Here is a 22,979-nt window from a genome sequence, read left to right as displayed (position 1 = left end):
CTGTCTACTTTGGATTTCAACATCTGCAACTTTTTTGTTTATAACCAAGATTCTGAATCTAGCTGGTTCTTAATGTGACTATCACAGCAAACCAGGGAGAAATCTACTCAGTGCAGGCCTAGCATTGCAGGCCAAGACGTGTCTCATTTTTAATAATACTTGCTGCCACGTAGCTTCAGGAGCTAAAGACCCTGAAGACACTTTGACAGTAACTAAGCAAAGATAAGGGTGCAAAGTACTTCAGCTTTGGAGGAGTGTGATGCAGCAGGCCAGCATTACTGTGAAGCAGACTGGAAACATGGACTTGTGGGAGAAGTGCAGCAGAGGTAGGAGAGCACCTTCAACCTTTTCCTACTGGTCAGAACCACATGTGTGACATCACAAGAAATCAGGTAAGTAATTAGTTGGCATTTCTTCTGTGATTCTTTTAATTGGCTAAATCAGGTCACATTATGAGATGAAAAGTACACACAGGGAAATCATTTTTTTAAACATTTAACATTCGAATGACTTAAATTAATAGAACAGAGATGTTTGGTGAAAGAGATGTCGCAGTTATACTATGTAGAAACTGGTGGACACCGGGGTGATCCACAATGACCATTTCTGCAGCAAGTATTGGTTGCTTGAGGAACCTTATCTCAGAGTAGATGAGCTGGAGTCTCAGTTGTGGCCACTGCAACATATCAGGGACACTATGTTTCAGGAGACAGTCATACCCCTCAGATGAGTTACATTAAATTTCATCCCTGGTCAGGAACAGGAGTGTGTGATTGTGAGTGAGGCAGGGATTAGGATCCAGACTTTAACTTTGGAGGAGTTGCAGTCATTGCCTTTACCCAATAGCTAAAAGCTTCTTGTTCCCAGTGTGGACAAGGTCAGACTGCAGGAAGAAGGAGCTGACTGACCAAACTGCCTTTGTACAGCGTGCCATTCACAAATGGGAAGATGAAAGCGAAAGAGAGTATCCAGTCAAAACCTAAGGCAAACGAAATGGTAAAAACTAATGATATGCCAGAGAATTAGAAATGTTTTAGGAACTGGCAATGGATAACTAAAATGCTAATAAATAGAGAAAAAATTGAGGCTGAAAGTAAATTGGCAAGAAATATAGAGTCAATGAGTTATAGAGATGTACAGTCCAACCCCTCAATGCCAACCAGATATCCCAACCCAATCTAATCCCACCTGCCAGCACCCAGCCCATATCCCTCCAAACCCTCTCTATTCATATACCTATCCAAATGCCTCCCTAAATGTTGCAATTCTACCAGCTTCCATCATTTCCTCTGGCAGCTCATCCCATACATATACCACCCTCTGTGTGAAAACGTTGACCCGTAGGTCTCTTTTATATCTTTCTCCTCTAAACCTATGCCCTCTAGTTCTGGACTCCCCGACCCCAGGGAAAAGACTTTGTCTATTTACCCTATTCATGCCCCTCATAATTTTGTAAACCTCTATAAGGTCACCCCTCAGCCTCCGACACTCCAGGGAAAACAGCCCCAGCCTGTTCAGCCTCTCCTTATAGCTCAAATTCTCCAACTATGGCAACATCCTTGTAAATCTTTTCTGAATCATTTCAAGTTTCACAACATCTTTCCGATAGGAAGGAGACAAGAATTGCACGCAATATTCCAACCGTGGCCTAACCAATGTTCTGTAGAGCCGCAACATAACCTCCCAATTCCTGTACTCAATACTCTGACCAATAAAGGAAAGCATACCAAATGTTTTCACTATCCTATCTACCTGCGACTCCACTTTCAAGGAACTATGAACCTGCACTCCAAGGTCTCTTTGTTCAGTAACACTCCCAAGGATCTTACCATTAAGTGTATAAGTCCTGCTAAGATTTGCTTTCCCAAAATGCAGCACCTCGCATTTATCTGAATTAAACTCCATCTGCCACTTCTCAGCCCATTGGTCCATCTGGTCCAGATCCTATTGTAATCTGAGGTAACCCTCTTCGCTGTCCACTACACCTCCAATTTTGGTGTCATCTGAAAACTTACTAACTGTACCTCTTATGCTTGCATCCAAATCCTTTATATAAATGACAAAAAGTAGTGGACCCAGCACCGATCCTTGTGGCACTCCACTGGTCACAAGCCTTCAGTCTGAAAAACCACCACTACCACCCTCTGTCTTCTACTTTTGAGCCAGTTCTGTATCCAAATGGCTAGTTCTCCCTGTATTCTGAGAGATCTAACCTTGCCTTATTGAAGTCCATATAGATCACATCTACTGCTCTGCCCTCATCAATCCTCTTAGTTACTTCTTCAAAAAACTCAATCAAGCCATGTTGACTATCCCTAATCAGTCCTTGTCTTTCCAAATACATGTGCATCCTGCCCCTCAGGATTCCCTCCAACAACTTGCCCACTACCAACATCAGGCTCATTGGCCTATAGTTTCCTGGCTTATCCTTACCACCCTTCTTAAACAATGGCACCACGTTAGCCAACCTCCAGTCTTCCGGCACCTCACCTGTGACTATCGATTATCCAAATATCTCAGCAAGAGGCCCAGCAATCAATTCTCTAGCTTCCCACAGAGTTCTAGGGTACACCTGATGTACATCTCTATGACTCTATGACTATTACAAAGGAAAAAAGAGAACATTGAGGAAAGCTTAATGCAATTTATCAAAATCAGCATGTTTTTTGAGAAAGGCAAACTATGCTTGATAAATTCGCGAGTTGATAAATGAGAATCAGTAGATTTGGTACATTTGGATTTCTAGAAAGCATTGGCTAACACACTACATAAAGATAGTTCATGCCAGGTAGTTCATGATATTAGGGATAATGGATGGAGGATTGATTAGCATACAGAAGACACAGTTGGAATGAATGTATCTTTTCTAGGTTGGAAAGACAGAACTAGCGGAATGCCTTGACAATCTATGGTCTCATGTATTTACTATCTATTTATGACTTGGAAAAGGGGGTAAGATGTAATAAATCCAAATTTACTGATGGTACAACAATAGATGGGAGGGCATGTTGTGATGCGAACATGAGGAATCGGAAAGGGTACGTGCATAGGTTGAGTAAGTGTGCACAAGTTTGGCAGATGAGGTTTAATGTAGGAAAGTGTGGGGTTTTGCACTTTGGTAGGGAAAATCAAATGGCAGACTAAAACTTAAATGCAGCACCAGGCAGAACTGGGTGTTCTTCTGCATGAAAAACAAAAACGTTAGCATGTAGTTGCAGCAAGGAATTAATGAGGGAAATGGAATTTTGGCCTGTATTACTAGGGGATTGGAATTTAAAAAGAAGGATGTTTTGTTACACATGTACAGGCAGTAGGTAAGGCTGTACCTGGTATTACATACAGTTTTGGTCCCTGTGTTTATGAAAGGACATTCTGTCATTACAGGTAGTTCTAAAGAGATTCACAAGGCTGATTTGTGGGATGATGGACTTGAATTATAAAGGATCGCTAAACAGGTTAGGTCTTTATTTATTAGAGTTTAGGAGAACGAGGGATGATGTCATTGAAATATATAGGATTTTGAAGGGGCTACTGAGGGTAAATGCTGAGAAGATGTTTCCACTGATAGGGGAATCTCAAACTAAAGGGACATTAACAGAATAGGGGAGCATTCATTTAACATTGAGATTCTGTCTGCCCTGAAATAAAAAATCTTTTTTACATTGTTAGGTTACTTTTGAAAGTGCATTAGATTTGCTGACATTATCTTTTCAGGTAATGCATTCAAATTAAGGCAGTGAGAATGAAAATTGGGAGAGACATGCTAGAGAGACTAGTTCAATATTACTTTTTTAACACATGGCCAAAAACCAAAGTTTTATCAACATAACATTTTGTATTGTTTATTTCATTAAATGTTCATATCAGACTTTTAAGAATTTTTTTTTAACATCCTCTGAGCTATTGTACAGAAATATTTATGGAACATGACTTCTTCTGAGCCTGTGCAGCTGAGGTTAAAATAAATCAATTAAATGCCTCTACTTAAAATTTTTGAGCAATTTGGGGAGCATGCTCAGTACAACAGAGTGGTGAGATTACATGAGAAAATGCATGTTGTATCTGTAAATACAGGAGGTTATACTGAAAACAGCCTCAGTTGTTAGCACACTAAACATGTGCTCAGCATGGTCCCTGAACTCCAATGTTCAATGCTACCCAGCAACAAGGGTTTCAATACTCTCAGTCAGCCACTCAAACCAATTTGAGGTTGAGTCATTGAGTCATTGAACCATATAGCATGGAAACAGGCCCTTTGGCCCACCATGTCTATGCCGGCCAACAAGTACTTAACTAAACAAATCCGATTTATCCGTACTTTCCATAGCCTACTCTGCCCTGGCATTTTAAGTGCTCATTCAGATGCTTATTCAATGTTGTGAGAGTACTGTTCTGTGTATCCCAATGTCTCTCTGCTCCTGTACTCCCCTCAAAGGTGTAACATTGCGCCTGTATTGTCTCCCCATGTTTCTTCTACCAAAATGTATTAACTCACATTTCTCTGCATTGAAATTTAAGTGCCAGATATATGCTATGGAGATAGAAGGAAATATCATTAATACTAGGCTAGATGGAGGTAGAGTAGAGAATGCTGCAATAGTATGTGCCCATCATATGTAAGAAATAAAATTACAGGAGGAGTTTTAAAGTTACAGATATTTGGTAAAAGAGATAGAAAGATAAGCAGACTTATGTTAAGGATGATGTAAAGTAGCTGTACTGCAGGGATGGAAGCTGAACTTAACAAATTTTGTGCAGTGAAGGCTGAGAGAAATCATGCAGCAACTAAATCACTCTGTGTAATGAGTGCTCGGGGAATCCTGGCGGCTGCACAGGCTCAGAAGAAGTCATGTTCCATAAATATTTCTGTACAATAGTTCAGAGGATGTTAAAAAAAAACCCATGAGAAATGGGCTTTTCTGGATGTAGCTGAGCTGGTTAGAACTCAGGGAAAGGGTAGTTTTAGTTTGGTGAGTTAGCTGTCAGTGAACAGCTGGAGTTGTGCTTACAAATAAGTACTGGAGTTCAATTTTGAAGTCCAGGGGAGCATAGACTCAGGAAAGTAGGTTGATCCACCAGGACAGGAACAGTTACTGGGCAGTCTATAATGGGGAAGTTTAAAGGCAAAACCAACAAGATTTGTGATCCCTTGTGCAATTTACTGAGATTCAGTGAGTTACAGTGCCATTAACATCTGGGAGACATTTCTGAGAAATCTATAGGATTTGTCTTCATCACATTTATTATTTGATGTGTGCTATGGTTTTCAATCACAAACTATTGCCCGTATTTGCTACATTAATACTGGGTTAGAAATAATTTATATATATTTCGTAGATTGTATTACTGTGTAGTTCTATTAGTTCAAAATCATGAAATCTTGAGGTGCTATTCACTTAGTAATTCCACTGAACTTCATGACTGGGTCTGCTTCAAAAATAGAAGTTACTGATCCCTAGGAAGATCATAACGTAAATTGACAGCTAGATCCATAGTTGTAACTTAAGTTTAGTTGTCTCATCTATGATCACAACAAATTTAAACAAAATAAAATGTTAGTTTATTAACAGCAATTGCTAAGAGTTACCTCTATGCAGAGAATGATAAAGTTATAAGCTAAAATACAAGTAAAATGATTTAAAATAAGGGTAAAAGTTAGTAATGGAGATGAAAGTACTATCAGTATTTGGACTGTGTAGGCCTGTTAAATGCTTGACAATTCTCTTTTCAAGTTTTGAAAACTTCAAGTCATAATTCAACAGTTTTAATGGCTTCTGTAATCTGATAGCTGGAAATTGCTTGTTGGTAAACTCAGTGGGTAGAGCAGCTTTGGAGAGCAAGTAAATGTTCTTTTTCTTTCTTGCTTCTACTGGAATAACACTTGAAAACCTGTACTTGTTCAGTTCCAGTTGGAATCTGGACCTATCTTCACATAGTCTCCAAACAGCTCTACACATCCAATGGCTCTTTCAGCCTAGTGTTTGTTACAATCAAACAGAAATAGCTGCTGATATTAACTTTGATGCATCAATGTTCCACAGAGCAAAGTTCATTACTTATGCTGGAATCCCCTGTTATTCCAGTGTCCTGTTCAGCGTTACAGAAGCCTTTGTTTATTCTCACCGTTGTGGGTTTAGTAGACTGCCCTAGAATTCCTTTGATTATTTAATGACTTTATGTAGCTCACTCTTAAATTAATCACTCTGTGTGGTTTGACTGCAGTGAATAAACTTGAACAATTCTGTGACTTCTGGGATCCACCTTGTAAGACCTATTTTAGTCTGTTTTAAATCTATTTTAGTCTATTTTAATATTGCTTATAAAATTTTATATGTTATATATATATATACACACACCTTTTTGACATTTGTCATAAAATGAGTGAGAAAATTGAGAGTACTGGATGTAAGAATCAGTAAGGTGAAAAAATAGAAAATGCTGTAAGTATGTAACAGATCTTACAGCATGTGTGGAAAGGGAAACAGAACTGATGTTTTGGGTTAATGACTTGTCTGTTAAATAACTGCAGGACATTGGCTTTTTCCATTGACTTTTTAACTGTTTGGGTGTCGGTGGTGTTGATCATTTGGTCCTGCTCATAATTCAGCCCATTAACTCAATTAATTTCTCTACAGATGCTGCCCGATCTGCTGAGTTTTTTTCTGTTTTCATTCCCTACTGTTTGGAACTGTTTTCACCTTTTGCAAAGATTAATGCAGTAAATGTATTTTTAGTGTCTAAAGCTTTAATATTCTTTTTTACCCCAAAAGAAATAGCAAGTAAGTGAAATTCATTTGAATATCAGCTGTTTTCTGGTCCTTATGTTTCTTTCTTCTCGATGTTGAACAGTTGAAGTAGCACACTCATGGCATTCTGGAGGCAGACACAAATTAATGTTTACAGAATTGTCAGTAGCTCCAAAGATTGGATATGAATAATTGGAATTGCAGTCATTATTTCATTCGTGAATGGGACATATGTAATTTTCCTGATGAACTGAGGGCATTCTTCTTAAGATTGAAGATGGCATAAAGGTAGATGGAGTGACGGGTAGAGTTGAGGAAGCAGAGAGACTGCAAAAGGACTTGGACAGGCAACTAAGTGGCAGAGAATGCAGTGTGGGAAAGTGTGAGGTTATGCACCTTGGTAGGAATAATACAGGCATTGACTATTTTCTAAATGGGGAAGGACTTTATAAAGCTGAAACACAAAGGGACTTGGGAGTGCTCATTCAGGATTATTTTAAGATTAACATGCAGTTTCAGCTGGCAGTTAGGAAGGCAAATGCAATGTGAGGAATTATTTCAAGAGGGTTAGAATAGAAAAGCAGAAATGTACAGCTCAGGCTGTATAGATTTCTGGTCAGAATTCATCTGGAATATTGCGAGCAATTTTGTGGCTTCTATTGAAGGAAAAATGTGCTGACATTGGAGGGAGTCCAGAGGAGGTTTACGAGAATGATTTCGAGGTTGAAAGGCTTATCGTATGAGGAGCAGTTGAGGACTCTGGGTCAGTGGTGTTCAGAAGGATGGGAGAAGCTCATTAAAACTTACAGAATACTGAGAGGTCTGGACAGAGTGGACATGGAGAAGATGTTTCCACTAGTTGGAGTGACTAGGCCTGAAGGGCCCAGACTCAGAGTGAAAGGACGATCCTTTAGAAATGAGGAGAACTTTCTTCAGCCAGATGGTGGTGAATCTCTGGAACTCATTGCCGTAGAGACCTGTGAAGGCCAAGTCATTAGGTATATTTAAGACAGAGATAAATAGGTTCTTGTTTAGTAAGGAGATGAATGATTATGGGGAGAAGGCAGGAGAACAGAGTTAAGAAAAATATCAGTCATGGTGGAGCAGTCTCAAAGGGCTAAATGGCCTAATTCTGTCCCAACATCTCATGGTTTTATAGTCAGGGAGCTATGCTGCAAGTAGATTCAGAAGCACTATGCACCTCCTTGGAGGATTTCTGACATCCATCGCATTGGCTCCAATAGTGCAATGGAGCTCAATTTCATGTCTGGGATTCCTACACATGAAAAACAGAAAAAACAAAGTTGACAGTTGCTGACCTGGACAAGGATCTCCAGGAACTGCGAGCTGTGATATAAAACCTTTGGCAATGTTTGTATGAAATTCTCTAAATGTAAATGGAGAAGTGCGTGTTTTGCAGAGCACCAAAAGTAAGAACATACAGCGTCTCTTGTATTTGAGCAGTTCTGTGCAATAGAGGAGCACTTTCAAGCATGACCTTTTGCTGATAGAACAGGATATGTTAGCTAAAATGGTTAGTGGAAGAAGGAAGAAAGAACTTGTATTTATTTGATGCTTTTCATGACCTTGGGATGTACCAAAGCACACTGCAGCCAATGAAGCATTTTTGAAGTCTTGTAAGCCATGAATAGATTCCAGAAACTGTGCCTATTCCCCAAAGAGATGCAGTTCCAGAGAAAGTAATATGGGCAACAGGACACGGTATTCTAAAATATCATCTGAGTACCTGAACCTTTACAAATCCACTCCCTTGAGAGAGCAGATCTAAGATAAGGGTGGAACAAAGGCTTTTAAATGCCTGCAGCTAAAGATTATTTGATGGAATATAAAATAGCAAGAATATTTTAGCTGCTGTTTAAATACAAGAAAAGTAATGCCTTCTTGCCAGGTGTTCTTATTAAACATTAAAATACATGTCACATTCTTTTTCAATTATTTGTTTTTAATTTGTAAACAGACATGATTCTTCTTGCAAAGGCAAATAGAAGACTGCAAATTATTAACAAAGGGAATGCGAAAATGAAAAATTCTAACTTGCAGAGTAACTAGTTCGATTGGAACACATCAATCTTATTGACTGTTAAAGATGTCAGAGTCGTATAAAGTCTTGTAGTTTAAGCATATTAGGTACACTCCTTTTCCTACATAGAAATATAGAACATAGATAGACACAGGCACACAAGGATTACTAATTAATAGGATGCCATGGGTCTATGGTAGAATTGTGGTGGATTTTCCCTGATTACAGTATTTCCTCTTTGTAGAAAGTGAAAAGCAATAGGAAACTGACAAGTCCTGTCAGCAACAATTCTGATCAGGATATTAATGAGGATGTTCAGCTCACCTAAATTGTCATTTAAAGTAGAGTCTAAGATTGGAAATCCAAGCAAACATCTCAGCAGCAATCATTCTCTTCTCTGTGAAGATCCTCTTGGAGATTAAATTGATGAAGAGTCTGATAGAGCAGTCAGTGTTGGTGAAGATCTTTGCAGTTTGAAGAGATTACAGTTTACTTTCAGTGTACTTACTGATCTGAATATTCAACTGAAACACACAGCAAGCAACAATAAACAGAAACTAACCAACTTCCGACGACTTATAAATAGCACACAAAATATTCATTCCAGTACTGATCTATTTTCAATATTTATCTACACATTAAAATAAGATGTTAGAGGGATATTTGTTCCTTACTTCATAACATCATTAACCACTTTAAGGACAATGAGCTTTTGTGACTTTTGTTATTGGATAATGATGTGACAGTTAGTCAAATTGCTGAGAGAAAATCAAATATGATTTGGAACTCAGTTTTTCTTTATAAAACCATGTTTTATATTCTTCTCGCCCATAACAACAGATGGGTAGCAGATGTCTGAGAACATCAGAACTATTAGCTTTCCACAGAGCAAATGAAAAAAAAAAGGCAGATTGCTAATATAATTCAGGGAATTTGTTAAGTCACTATTTCTTTTTCTACTAATCTTATCTCATCTGTAGATTTGTATGTATATGTTTGTTGTTGCACATCTTATCCTAAATCTCCAAGTCGTCCTTTTGAAATAAGATCTTAAGGTGAATATGTTTTGCAACATGAAACATTTCTGAAGTGACATCTGATGTATGAACATGAATATGTGGAATTAATTTTCCAATTTTTTTCAACCACATATTGAAGTTCCATATGGAGGAAAGACATTGATGCCATTGCTTAGGTTACAAGATCTAACAGTAATCAGAGGAATTGGCTGTTGTTGTATAAGTGTTATTCATAGTTTTTGTGAGAAGTTTTACTTTTGTATTGAACACTATCAACTCACACAGTATCTAAAATGATTCCTTTTCTTCCTTTCTTCTTGTATAACATTTTGAAAATTGTTGATTTTCTACTCTACAAATAATTTCTACAAATGACAAATTCCACTAATTTTATTGCTGAATCTACCATTCTATGCTCCAGTGAAAAATATCTTGCAGTAAGGCACTATATAAATATTTAAATGACATGTCTATGTGGATTCAAATGCATCCTAAGACTGCAGCACTGCAGCGATATCATAACACACAATGCCAGCAAATTGAGGCTCTTATCCCTAGGATTTATGCCAAATTACCTTCTGGGCAAAAAGACTGAATTTTTGTTATGTTATTCTGTTATGAATGGAAGACATTTTTGTCATAATTTGACCGATTAATATCATTGCTTCCTTTACAAAATGTTAGGAACATATAAGAACATAAGATAGACAAATGAATATATGGCATTTAGCCTCTCAAACCCGTTCTGCATTCAATAAGGTTATAGATTATCTTAAACATCATCTCCTCTTGCCATATTTAATCAAATGATTTGTATGTGACTTGATGCTTGAAGACACTAAATAGATCCCAATACTCATAGGAAATAAGGGTGTAAATGAGAGGGGTTATCTTAAAATAAATATTATCATTAGAAAATAGTATTAGGCAAACTTAGGAGGTTGGGAACTTCTCATCCTTGCATCCTAGGAGAAATGGATGCACAGATAATTGATCCATTGGTTGTAATCTTTCAAACTTCAATAGATTCTGAAAATGTCTTAGTAGATTGGAAAGCTTTCTTATTAGGAATGGAGCAAGACTAAAAGCAGAAAATTAGGCCAGTCAACCTAACTTACATCATTGGGAAAATACCGCAATCCATTACTAAGGAAGTAGCAATAGGATATTTAGAAAAACATAATTCAATCAAGCATGGATGAAAAAGAAATTGAATTTGACAAATTTATTCAAGTTTTTTTTACAAAGGTGACAAGCAAGTTGAATAAATTAACAGCCTACCAATCAAAAAATGATCTGTTAATCTTACTTTTTGCTTTTTCCTTTAACAAACCTCCATCTACGCTAATATATACTACCCCCAACCATATCAGCTCTTACCTTCTGAAACAAATTTTCATGTAAGATTTGACTCAACACCTTCTGAAAATCGAAATCCATTATTACAATGCTTTCCCATTACCTACCTTGCTTACTGCAGCCTCAAGAAATCTTTAATAGATATGCCTTTCATAAAACCATATTGACTCCAACTAATCATATTATGATTTTATAAGTGTATTGTTGCCACTTCTTTAATAATGTTCTTTTTTCCCATTTACAGTCATCAAATGAAAGGCCTATAGTTCTGATTAGACTCCTCACAGTGTGGAAACAGGCCCTTCAACCCAACAAGTCCACACCGAACCTTCTGAAGAGTAACCCACCCAGACCCATTTCCCTCTGACTAATGCACCTAACACTATGGGCAATTTAGCATGGCCAATTCACCTGATCTGCACATCTTTGGACTGTGGGAAGAAACCAGAGGCACCCGGAGAAAACCCACACAGACACGGGGAGAATGTGCAAATTCCACACAGTTGCCCGAGGCAGGAATATAAACCCGGGTCCCTGGCACTGTGAGGCAACAGTGCTAACCACTGAGCCACCATGCTGCCCTATTTCTCTGTTTCTAGTTCCCTCCTTTCTTGAATAAGAACTTTACATTGGCTATCTTCCAATCCACTTATACCATTCCAGAATCAGGAAAATTTTGAGTGATCATAACCAATGCATTCCCAATCAAACCAGCCACTTCTTAATAACACTCGGGCATTCAGGGAATTTATCAGCTTTAGTCATTCATTTTTCAATATGCTTTCGTAACTCTTATTAATGACTGTAAGTTTTTCATTTTCACTTTTGTTTCCCATTATTTCTGATGTATTTTGTATCTTCTAATATGTAAACCAAAACAATATTTGCTTAATGTCTGAAATGTCCTTATTCAAAATTATCATATCTCCAGCCCAGGCTTTACGAGAGCCATAGGCAAAAGTGAGGACTGAAGATGCAGTTTAGATCACAGTGATGCTGGAAAAGCACAGCAGGTCAGGCAGCATCCGAGGAGCAGGAAAATCGACATTTCGGGCAAAAGCCTGATGAAGGATTCCTGGTGAAGGGCTTTTGTCTGAAACATCGATTTTCCTGCTCCTCGGATGCTGCCTGACCTGCTGTGCTTTTCCAGCACCACTCTGATCTAAACTTTAAGTGACCCATGTTTACTGTTGCTATCCTCTTCACTTTAACCTATCTGTACCAGCTTCTACAATGTACCTTTTTATTTCTCTCCAGTTTACATTCATATTCCATTTTCTTCCTCGCAATCATTTTTCTTTTCGTTATATTTGCGGATTTTGAAAACTCGCCCTGCTCAGCTTAGTACTTTGTTTTTGGCAATAAAACAAAGTACTTCTTTTAATCAAACACCAAATAATATTTGACACCCACCTGATGAAGAAGCAGTGGTTCAAAAGCTAATGCTTCCAAATAAGCCAGGTGGACTATAACCTTGTTTTGCGTGATTTTTAATTTTGTCCACTGCATTCCAACACTGTCACTTCCAAATAATTATTCTTGTTTACGTAACTGCACTATCACCGGGACAGCATTATTTACTTAGGATCATTATTTTCTGTGGAAATATTAATCTCTCAATAGAATTGTTGAGAATTATTAAATATTTCCTTCCACATTTGCCATTGCTTATAAAACATTTAATGTTATGTTATAATTTGCCAATATACATTTGCCGTGTCATCCTTCATATCCTTATAATTAGTTTTAAGGTAATTACTCCATGTACATACGTATTCTTAAATTTAGCAATCTGATAATTTAGCAACAGTGGAAGAATTGAGAGAGGTTGTGGTGAAGTAGACCTGCATGTCATCCGTACACATGGGAAAACTAATACTGATCAACAGGAGCATGCCCTGTTTTAGAATTAGGTTTATTCACTTGTGTACTCACTTGAGTATCATATTAGGCACCATCTTAGGTACAAAGCTACTTAGGTACAGATTCTTAGGAATAAACTCAAAAAGTAGAGAAATAAAAATGTGTGGCTTTGCAGACTCTCACATCATCTTAGGTACAAAATTAGCCACAAAGGTTCTTAGGAAGTAACTAGAAGAATAAGGAAATAAAAAGGTCAGAGTTGCAATCTTCTAAGCAGCGAAGATGGAGCAGACGAGTCCGTGCTTGCCTCCAGTCTGTGCCAGACCTTGCCTCAAATCCACTCCAGGCCTCGTCTGCAGTCTGTGCTGGCCTCATTCGAGGCTTTTGAGGCTGGGAGTCCTTGATGAGGCCAGGAGTCCACACTGAAGGTGGGAGTCCGTGCTTGCTGCACTCAATGTTCATGAGGCTGGGAGTCCATTATGAGGCCGGGAGTCCACGTTGAAGCTGGGAGTCCATGCTTGCTAAACTCAATGTTAATGAGGCAGGGAGTCCATTATGAGGCCGGGAGTCCACGCTGAAGCTGTGAGTCCGTGCTTGCTGCACTCAATGTTAATGAGGCAGGGAGTCCATTATGAGGCCAGGGGTCCACGCTGAAGCTGGGAGTCCATGCTAGCTAAACTCAATGTTCATGAGGCAGGGAGCCCATTATGAGGCTGGGAGTCCATTATGAGGCCGGGAGTCTGTGCTTGCTGCACTCAATGTTCTTGAGACTGGGAGTCCATGATGACACCAGGAATTGGTGGTGAAGCTGGGACTCTTGCTGGCTGCACTCCAGGCTCTTGAGACCAATGGTTCACGTTAGCTTCACCCTGGACATTGCCAGCACTCAAAAAAGAGAGAGAAAAAAGAAAAGAAACAGACAGAGCAGATAAGCTCCAGCTCAGGATCCTACTCCACTGCCATCTTGGATTGTGGAAGCAGTCCTGATTATTCATTTTGTGTTAGTGCACTTTGTCAGCTACATTTGGGCCATGACAAGCACCAAATGGGATGATAGGGCAATGAATGCTAGCCACTGACGACACGATTCTGATGGACAATCATGAATGCCATACTGCCATAGGAACTATCATTGAACAGAACATTAATATGCTGAAAGAACAATTCCACTGCCCGAAAAGTACTGGATGAAATCTGCAAAGCTTGGTGCAGCTGCTTCTACCAAGATTTTGAGTGTTCTGCTGCAGGTTGCTTGACCGGACCATTGTGAGCGAACAACTCCTGTGACAAGCAGCTTTCCTGCAATCAGGCATGAGATGTATGTCTCACTAATAAAACTTACATTTATTAGTCATCTCTAGTTCTCCTTTCAGTAGATTCTAGTGTGCTGCCTTTGAATTAGTACAGTCTGTGTGATGAACGTATTATTACAGCGCACTTAGTTGGGATTTTATGAAGGCAATGGTGAAAAAATGATGACATCTCTTCAAGCCAGGATGGTGTATGACTTGGAGAGGATCTTGGAGTGAGTGGTCTTTCCATGTACCTGTTGCCCTAGAGGTCACAGCTTTGGGCAGCACATTTGAAGAAGCCTTGGCATGTCGTTGAAGTACATGTACTACAGACACTACAGCACCAGCTATGCATTGGTGATGGAGTAAATGAATGTCTCAGACATTTAGCAAGATGTTTAGCAATCATTCAAGCTGCTTGCCCTGAATGGTGTTGAATTTCTTGTTGCTGCAGCTGACTCATCCAGGCAAGTGGAAAATATTCCATCACACTCCTGACTGGTGCTTTGTAGAGAGGGGACACAATTTGAGGGGTAAGGAGGCAAGTTAATTTCTGCAAAATAATCTGACCTGTTCTAGTAGCCAAGTTTTTATATAACTGTGTTGTTAGGCGTGTGGTCAATATAGGCCCTCCACACTCATAGGTGCTGACTGTATGGAATTCAATGATGGGAGTGTCATTGAATTTCAAAGGGAGGCTGTTAATGACTCTCATTTTTGTGATAGCCATTCCTTGGCACTTGAGTGGCATGGATATTACTTGTTACTAGTAAGTCCAAAACTGAATGTGGCTTAGGCTGTGGTGCATGAGACATGATTGCAAATGGAGTGGAATACTGTGCAATCTTAGGAACAGAGGTAGACATTTAGAAAATTGGACTAGAAACTGGTAATTTGGCTCACTGAGTCTACTCTGCTACTAAACACAGTCACGACTGACTATCTCCTCGCAGTATTCTCGCTTTCTCACCAAACTCTTTGACATCAACTTCTAGAAATCTGTTCATGAATATTTCTTAAATATTTTCATTGACTTCACATCCAAAACCTTCTGCGGTACAGAATTCTCTGCTTTACCACCCCAAGTTAAAACATTTGCTGCGCAGCTCAATCCAAAAATCTGTTCCTTCACCTGATGAAGGGGCAGAGCTCCGAGAGCGTGTGGTTTCAAATAGGCCTGTTGGACGAAAAGCTGGTGTTGTGTGGCTTCTGTCTGTGTCTGCCCCAGTTCAACACCAGGTCCTCCACATCAATCCAAGTATCCGTGTCTGCCCGAGTCCGACACCAGCACCTCCACATCAATCCAAGTATCTGTGTCTGCTCCAGTCCGACACCAGCACCTCCACATCAATCCAAGTATCCGTGTATGCCCCAGTCCAACACCAGGACCTCCACATCAATCCAAGTATCTGTGTCTGCTCCAGTCCAACACCAGGACCTCCACATCAATCCAAGTATCTGTGTCTGCCCCAATCCAACACCGGACCTCCACATCAATCCAAATATCCGTGTCTTCCCCAGTCCAACACCAGGACCTCCACATCAATCCAAGTATCTGTGTCTGCCCCAGACCAACACCAGGACCTCCACAACAATTCAAATATCCGTGTCTGCCCCAGTCCAACACCAGGACCTCCACATCAATCTAAATATCCATGTCTGCTCCAGTCCAACACCGTCGCCTCCACATCAATCCAAGTATCTGTGTCTGCCCAGTCCAACACCAGGTCCTCCACATCAATCCAATTATCCGTGTCTGCCCCAGTCCAACACCAGGTCCTCCACATCAATCCAAGTATCCGTGTCTGCCCCAGTGCAACACCAGGTCCTCCACATCAATCCAAGTATCCGTGTCTCCACCAGTCCAACACCAGGTCGACCACATCAATCCAAGTATCCCTGTCTGCCCCAGTCCAATACCAGGTCCTCCACATCAATCCAAGTATCCGTGTCTGCTCCAATCCAACACCAGGTCCTCCACATCAATCCAAGTATCTGTGTCTGCTCCAGTCCAACACCAGGTCCTCCACATCAATCCAAGTATCCGTGTCTGCCCCAGTCCAACACCAGGTCCTCCACATCAATCCAAGTATCCGTGTCTCCACCAGTCCAACACCAGGTCGACCACATCAATCCAAGTATCCGTGTCTGCCCCAGTGCAACACCAGGTCCTCCACATCAATCCAAGTATCCGTGTCTCCACCAGTCCAACACCAGGTCGACCACATCAATCCAAGTATCCCTGTCTGCCCCAGTCCAATACCAGGTCCTCCACATCAATCCAAGTATCCGTGTCTGCTCCAATCCAACACCAGGTCCTCCACATCAATCCAAGTATCCGTGTCTGCTCCAGTCCAACACCAGGTCGACCACATCAATCCAAGTATCCGTGTCTGCTCCAGTCCAACACCAGGACCTCCACATCAATCCAAGTATCCCTGTCTGCCCCAGTGCAACACCAGGTCCTCCACATCAATCCAAGTATCCGTGTCTCCACCAGTCCAACACCAGGTCGACCACATCAATCCAAGTATCCGTGTCTGCCCCAGTCCAACACCAGGTCGACCACATCAATCCAAGTATCCGTGTCTGCTCCAGTCCAACACCAGGTCGACCACATCAATCCAAGTATCTGTGTCTGCTCCAGTCCAACACCAGGTCGACCACATCAATCCAAGTATCCGTGTCTGCCCCAGTGCAATACCAGGTCCTCCACATCAATCCAAGTATCCGTGTCTCCACCAGTCCAACACCAGGTCGACCACATCAATCCAAGTATCCGTGTCTGCCCCAGTCCAACACCAGGTCGACCACATCAATCCAAGTATCCGTGTCTGCCCCAGTCCAATACCAGCACCTCCACATCAATCCAAGTATCTGTATCTGCTCCAGTCCAATACCAGGTCCTCCACATCAATCCAAGTACCTGTGTCTGCCCCAGTCCAATACCAGCACCTCCACATCAATCCAAGTATCTGTATCTGCTCCAGTCCAATACCAGGTCCTCCACATCAATCCAAGTATCCGTGTCTGCCCCAGTCCAACACCAGGTCCTCCACATCAATCCAAGTATCCGTGTCTGCTCCAGTCCAACACCAGGTCCTCCACATCAATCCAAGTACCTGTGTCTGCCCCAGTCCAACACCAGCACCTCCACATCAATCCAAGTATCTGTATCTGCTCCAATCCAACACCAGGACCTCCACATCAATCCAAGTATCCGTGTCTGCCCCAGTTCAACACCAGGTCCTCCACATCAATTCAAGTATCCCTGTCTGCCCCAGTCCAACACCAGCACCTCCACATCAATCCAAGTATCCGTGTCTGCTCCAGTCCAACACCAGGTCCTCCACATCAATCCAAGTATCCATGTCTGCTCCAGTCCAACACCAGCACCTCCACATCAATCCAAGTATCCGTGTCTGCCCCAGTCCAACACCAGGTCCTCCACATCAATCCAAGTATCCGTGTCTGCCCCAGTCCAACACGAAGTCCTCCACATCAGTCCAAGTATCAGTGTCTGTCCCAGTCCAACACCAGCACCTCCACATCAATCCAAGTATCCATGTCTGTCCCAGTCCAACACCAGCACTTCCACATCAATTCAAGTATCCATGTCTGCCCCAGTCCAACACCAGCACCTCCACATCAATCCAAGTATCCTGAGAGCATGACCTCTTGTTCTGGAGCCCAAGCCAGGGATAATACCCCAATCTCTCATGATATGACAACCCTGCCATTCCAGGAATTGATCTTGTGAAATCTCATTGCACTCCCTCTCCACCAAACAGATCTTTTCTTTGGTAAGGAGACCAAAACTGCACATAATACTCCATTTGTGGACTCTCCAATGCACTGTAAGATTTCCTTACTCCTATACTCAAACCGTTTTGCAATGATAGCCAACATACCATTTATCTTCCTAACTGCTTGCTGACACCTACATGTTTGTTTTCAATGACTAATGCACAAAAATACTTGGGTCCCTTGGTACATCAACTTTTCCCAACCTAGTGATATTTAAATAATACACATCCATTTGGTTTTTACTACTGAAGTGGACAACTTCAAATTTATCGATAACATACTGCATGTGCCATCTATTTGCCCACTCAGTCAATCTATCTGAATTTCCCTGAAGCCTTGTTAAATTCCTCATCACTCAAACTCCCATTGAGTTCTGTATGGTAACAAACTTGAAAATATATGTCAATTCCTTCATCCAAATCAATATTAATTAACCCCTTCTCAATGCACAAAATTTAGAATAATCTTCCCTTGAGTTGGTTCCTTAATACTCAGATCTAACAATTCATTTTGTCAACACTCCAGCGATCCACAATATTATGACGAATGTCAATTGCCCAGACTATATGTAGATTAAAATCACCTATGAGAATCACCATTGGTGCATACTTCTCTAGTTTCTTATTTAATGCTGTCCCCTACCTCACCACAACTACAGAGGAACCTCGATAATCCAAATTTCAATTATCCGAATTTCAGATTATTCGAAGAAGATCTTAAGGTCCTGATAGAAACATTACATCAAAGAGATGTTTCCAACACTGATTGTGTCTTTTGTTTACAATGATTAAATATGAACTCTGCCTGGTTGCAGGCCATCTATGCAGCAATGGATGTCCCAGGAATTAACAGTTCTATTTCCTTCCTGGGATTAGGACAAAGAATGATGCCCACCTACTCAGTTTAGATCATGTTGTTTCAGGTCATGCACCACCTTGTCCTGCAAAAAAAGAGATGAAAGTTTTCCATATACCACACAGTCTGTTTTGGGAGATGTAGTTGTCAAGGTTAAAAAGCTGGCAACATGTGTGTAATGTGGAAGTGAGGTTTGTAACAGTGCTAACTGTATGAAGGTGAAATGAAGCTTACAAGTGTTGGTACAAGTCTTGACTGACAAGAGATTGTTGAAAGGTGAGTGATGGGGATGGGCTGACTCCAGCAGAAATTGAGGTTAGTGGTGCAGTTGGTGATCTAGCATTGGAAGACTCATTCACTCTTTAATCAATCATTCACTGAACTTGTGGTACATCACCAAGGTCATTGACTTTCACAGTTATCTGCTTCCACTGCCATTTGACTCCTTCTCTGGAGGGCTTCCAAACTCCCTTTAGAGGAGGCTTGATTATCAATTTAGGTTCAGGAATTAATGTATGTATTTTTATGGGCTCCAGACCTACACTTCATCTGCATTACTCTTAAGACGCTTTCTTCAAAGGCCCTGGTTGGTTAAGACAGTGACTTAGTGACAGTGAGCATAACCAGGAATTGGGAACTGCCTGTGAAACATAAGCACCAACAGTTGCTTGATGGGATCGGCAGCTGCCGGCAGTAAAGAGGAGCCAGCAGTTTGAAGGGACAGCAGCCTCATCACTTGCAAATGTCCGTAATAGCCAAATATGACATCACGCACATGATCCAGTGCAAAATCATTCGGGTCCCCAAATTTCTCAGTAATAATTTTTCAGAATCTCCTAAATTCTGCCCCATTGTCCCTGGCAACTGTGCTGAAGGTTGCACTGGACTCTCTGGATCGACTGACTTACAAATTGCTAAGTGCCTTTTTAGCCTCCCTGACCTCAAATAAGTTCTGTATATGGGTAATTCAATGCAAGTAAGTTCTTGACTCCCTTCAACCATACTCACTTAAAACGTTGAGCTTATCCTGGAGTCATTAGGATATTGGAGTGCGATTTTCAAACCATTTCATAAGGGGTGACTTGGTTGAAGTACATAAGATTTTGGAAGGATATGACAATGTGGATGTGGAAGTGATGTTTTCTCTTCTGGGTGCACCAAGAACCAGGGGAGACTATTTAAAATTGTTAGGACAGAGATGAGGAGAACTTCTCTCAGAGTTGTTTGTGTGACTTTGGACCTCTCTGCCTCAGAAATTGGTTGAGATGGAGTCATTGATGATGCTGTCACTTTGAAAAAGGTTATATTGTCCTTGGTATTTTAGAAATGAGGTCATAAAGGTGGAGGTACTGAAGAGTCTAGTTTAACAAGAGAAAGGGAGTGGCCAATTCTCCCAGTTAAAGTGTTTCCTTGTTCATTTTTAGTGTAGCAGTCACAAGATGTGTGCGTCCAGGGGAGTTGCAAGCTTCAGTAAAAAATTCCTCTGACTTTCTTCTGAAATCTCTCTCTGGAAGTTGTTCCCTCCTGCTTGTATGAATCTGTGTTAAAATTTACCTTTTTGCCAAGATATTTGTTTCTGGGATGTCAGTGTACTGGAACAGTTAATTGGTAATAGTTATTGTGTTGGATCAGTTAAGTTTTCCAGTCGTAAAATTATTCTAAATTCTGATTTTTTTGGTTCGTGTTTCAACTGTAGTGTTTACATAAATTCTGCTTTGCTTAAAGCCAAGTGTTTTATAAGCTGCATCACCCCTGCAACACCCACTTCCTTTAAAATAAGAAAAAGTTAGGGTCTAGACTACCTTCTTAAAATATTATGAGGAGGTCTGGCCTGGTCCATAACAAACTTTAAAGTAGGAGCTAGACAGTTTTGTTAGGCAAGGAATCAAAGATTATTGGGAATAGATGGGAATATGGAATTCAAAACACAAACAGACTTTTTTTTTGGAATGGCATAGAATCCTTAGAGGGCTGAATGGCCTACTTCTGTTCCTCAATTATATGTTATTCTGTTCATATGACAAACAACTCATGCAGCATTATAATGCTTTTTCTCGCTTCTGGTGCACTCCAATTTAGCCCCTTAAATACTTTTGCAATTATTAATATTTAACATAAACTGACACTGATGCTTTGCCATTCTTTTTCAAATAATACATGTACCATATTTCTACAAATGTTTGGGAAATTAGACCGTTTCATCAATGTTGCAAGTGATCTATATTAATGATTTTGCATTTTATAGATCTGTAGAGTAGTTTATTGTTACTAATTCTTCAAACCCTAATTAGTAACTTTTATATTCGATATAGAAGACAACTCATTTAACCTGATACCCAGCGGTTGTTCAAAATGAAAAATTCCACTGAGCATTCTAGCATCTGGAGTTCAATAATTAAATGCAGCGACCATAAGTAATGTAAGATATTTAATGCATACTAATTATACAGCATGCTGCTCAGAAATTGTATTTTTTTCCTGTGCTGTGCTTCCTTTAAATTCTAGAAGTGACTTATAAAAGGTACCTGCTAAACTTTGTAATATTTTAATTGCTGAAATGGTGCAGTGCCAATACTGAATATTTAAGAGGGAAATTTCATACATTGTGAGCAAACATATGAATATTAATGAAATGGTAATTGATGAATTCCATCTTTAGTAATCAACTAGGAAAACATATCAATTAATATTTCACAAATGTATCTTTTTCCTGAATTGTTAAATAATATACAATACTACTTTGTTTAAAAAAATACATATCTATTGACCCTACAGTACCTTGGTCCCCATTGGAACACGGTTTACTACTAGATGAAACCATGATAGATAAACTAATATCTATGATGACGGCAATCACTCCAACCACACCATCTGAAACTGGATTACAGTTCCTCAACTCTTCCCATAATGTGGTCCTTTGCAAATAACTGCAAAGCAAAATTCATGATAGTCATTAGACACTATATTGGATCAGAGTGTTCCATTATTACATGTGAAAACAGACGTGGTCTTTCCTCAATTCTTACCAGTTTGTCTTTCAGGATCCATAAGAGACATTAAATCATGATCCTAATTAAATTCAATGCATCAATAATTTTTTGAGTTTCAAAGTTGAGAAGGGATGTCAGAGAATACAGTCTGAAACAAAATTGACATGCCTGAACCACTCAATGGATTATTATAAGTGACTTTCAAAGACTCTGAATCCCAATAGCACCATTTTGTTATATTTCTCCAATTCCTTGATATGTTCACTTATATGTTGTTTTAATTAAATGGACACAAGTGTTTGTTGAAGGAACCAATGGGAATTGACATGTTAATCACCTTTGATCAAATATTTCAGTTATATCTCATAGAAGAGCCATAATAGAAAACAAATAAAGCTGGAAATCATAACAGACCATCAGAAATATTTATAATTTTGCCTGCATCCAAAAAGAAAGTTGGGAGAACATTTCTTGCAGAGAAACTCTTTATGCTAAATGATTTCAACTTGAAATGTTAACTTTCATTTTTGCTCCCAGATAGACCGGATGTGAAATTTTGGTATTTACTGATTGATTGCAGAAAATCAGTCAGCATTAAAAAGGCTGCGACTTTTTCGATTGATTTTTAGGGTATGTTTTGAAACCAATTTTCAAGGTTTGCAATTTTCCAGTCACGTCATGTTGAAATCAAGTTGCAAGTATTTGTTTGTACAAGTGTCAAACAATAGATGTAATTTATATTTTATAATTGAATAACTGTATGCAACACTAAAGAAGAAATACCACATAAAATATAATTCTTTATAGGACCTTTCATGCTTGTACTCACTAAAAAGAGAGACGATCATTCTAACAGTTCAATTGTGGGGTAGCGTAATTCAGTGACAGTGATGAACTCTTAGAGAGAAATCATCTAAATCAGTATAGGTTCTACATTGATATTTAATATAAAATGTCTTGAAAGTCATGAATTATAGCATTCAAAAGGAAAATTATCAATCCTAATT

The 22,979-nt window shown here is 39.8% G+C and overlaps 1 protein-coding gene across 4 annotated transcripts in view; it reads right to left on the bottom strand.

The window, feature by feature from the left end:
- The window catches only part of tafa1b (TAFA chemokine like family member 1b), a 478,998-nt gene that overhangs the window by 9,205 nt on the left and 446,814 nt on the right, over window positions 1-22,979 (bottom strand). For 3 of the 4 annotated variants that reach the window (XM_087994425.1, XM_087994424.1, XM_087994423.1), the window contains exon 5: window positions 21,761-21,909. The exons of the other annotated variant lie outside the window; for it this stretch is intronic. In XM_087994425.1, coding sequence (XP_087850551.1) covers window positions 21,865-21,909 — 45 coding nt within the window. In that variant the 3' untranslated portion in view covers window positions 21,761-21,864. The remainder of the gene's footprint in view (window positions 1-21,760; window positions 21,910-22,979) is intronic. 4 annotated transcript variants of the gene reach the window in all.

This window comes from Chiloscyllium plagiosum, unplaced genomic scaffold (genome assembly GCF_037043375.1).
Source record: "Chiloscyllium plagiosum isolate Xiang-an unplaced genomic scaffold, Cpla_swu_hap1 HiC_scaffold_14, whole genome shotgun sequence".
In the NCBI taxonomy this organism is placed as follows: Eukaryota; Metazoa; Chordata; class Chondrichthyes; order Orectolobiformes; family Hemiscylliidae; genus Chiloscyllium; species Chiloscyllium plagiosum.
This window is presented reverse-complemented; position numbering and strand designations above follow the sequence as displayed.